Raw genomic sequence first — 1,116 nt, 5'->3', positions numbered from 1 at the left:
TCCCAGGAGAGGTAAGACAGGGGTGGTGGGAAGACGCTGCCAGAGCCTGAAGGCAGGGGCCCTCCTGCGGACCAGGCGCCCGGGAGCGCCATCGGCCCCTGCTTGCCGGGGCTCCTCACGCCCCCGGCCCTCTGGCCCAGCAGCTCCCTGCTTCAGGGAGAAGCCAGCATGCCCCAGTTCACCCCCGTGCTGACGCTCCGTTCCTGGGCGTGCCCGTCATCTGCCCAGCTTCCCCTTTCCGGGCTGTGTCAGGGCCGCGAGCTGGGCGGGTGCGCCTGTCTGGCTCCCCTCCAGGCCGAGCGCGCCCCAGCGTCCCTGGTGCTGCACGTGCCCCCTGCCCTCGCGGGTGTGTGTCAGGGATGAAGGCTCTGGCCCCAGCGCATTCAGAACACATGGAAAGCGGGTGGACCCTGGGCCGGGCCTCCTCCCTCGGGCTGGCACCTGCCGGGCAGCCCCCCCACCCGCACCTGCCTTCTGCCCCCACAGTGACAACGAGGAGAAGGCCTTTGGCAGCAGCCAGCCGTCCCTCAACGGAGACATCAAGCCCCTGGGCAGTGACGACAGCCTGGCCGACTACGGGGGCAGCGTGGACGTCCAGTTCAACGAGGACGGCTCTTTCATCGGCCAGTACAGCGGCAAGAAGGAGAAGGAGGCGGCGGGGGGCAACGACAGCTCAGGGGCCGCCTCCCCCGTCAACCCTGCCGGGGCCCTGGAGTAGCGGGTGCCAGCCAGGCCAGGCGGGGTGGGGCCCGGGGCTGGGCTCCAGGGGAGCCAGAGGCCAAGACCCCCCAAGCCCGACACGTGTGCTGACCTTGGGACGCAGGCTCCTTCCGCTCTCTACCGGGCCTTGGCCCCCGCTCTGGCTCTGGCCTTGGGCCTGTGGGAGGCTTAAAGTTGGGGGCAGAGGAGAGGACCTCACTGCCTCTCATCCCCCTCTGACTACCCGGTCCCCACTTTATTGCCAAAACCCAGCCGCACCCCTTCTTGGGCACACACCGCTTTGTTCCAGCTCGGGGGCCAGTCACCCACACGCCGGGAGCCTCAGGTGCTGCCTCATCAGCCTTATGGCAGAGAGAGGCCGCGGCTGGGCAGGGAGGAAGCGGGGCTGGCCGCTCT

At 69.5% G+C, this 1,116-nt stretch overlaps 2 protein-coding genes across 2 annotated transcripts in view; both read left to right on the top strand.

Moving 5' to 3' along the window:
- Positions 1-1,110, top strand: part of L1CAM (L1 cell adhesion molecule) — a 13,977-nt gene extending 12,867 nt beyond the window's left edge. The window contains 1 exon segment of the mRNA XM_077769629.1: positions 487-1,110. Coding sequence (XP_077625755.1) covers positions 487-718 — 232 coding nt within the window. The 3' untranslated portion in view covers positions 719-1,110.
- The window catches only part of NAA10 (N-alpha-acetyltransferase 10, NatA catalytic subunit), a 136,594-nt gene that overhangs the window by 69,510 nt on the left and 65,968 nt on the right, over positions 1-1,116 (top strand). The window lies entirely within an intron of this gene.

The sequence above is a fragment of the Crocuta crocuta genome, unplaced genomic scaffold, assembly GCF_008692635.1.
Source record: "Crocuta crocuta isolate KB4526 unplaced genomic scaffold, BGI_CrCroc_1.0 scaffold978, whole genome shotgun sequence".
Lineage (NCBI taxonomy): Eukaryota > Metazoa > Chordata > Mammalia > Carnivora > Hyaenidae > Crocuta > Crocuta crocuta.
This window is presented reverse-complemented; position numbering and strand designations above follow the sequence as displayed.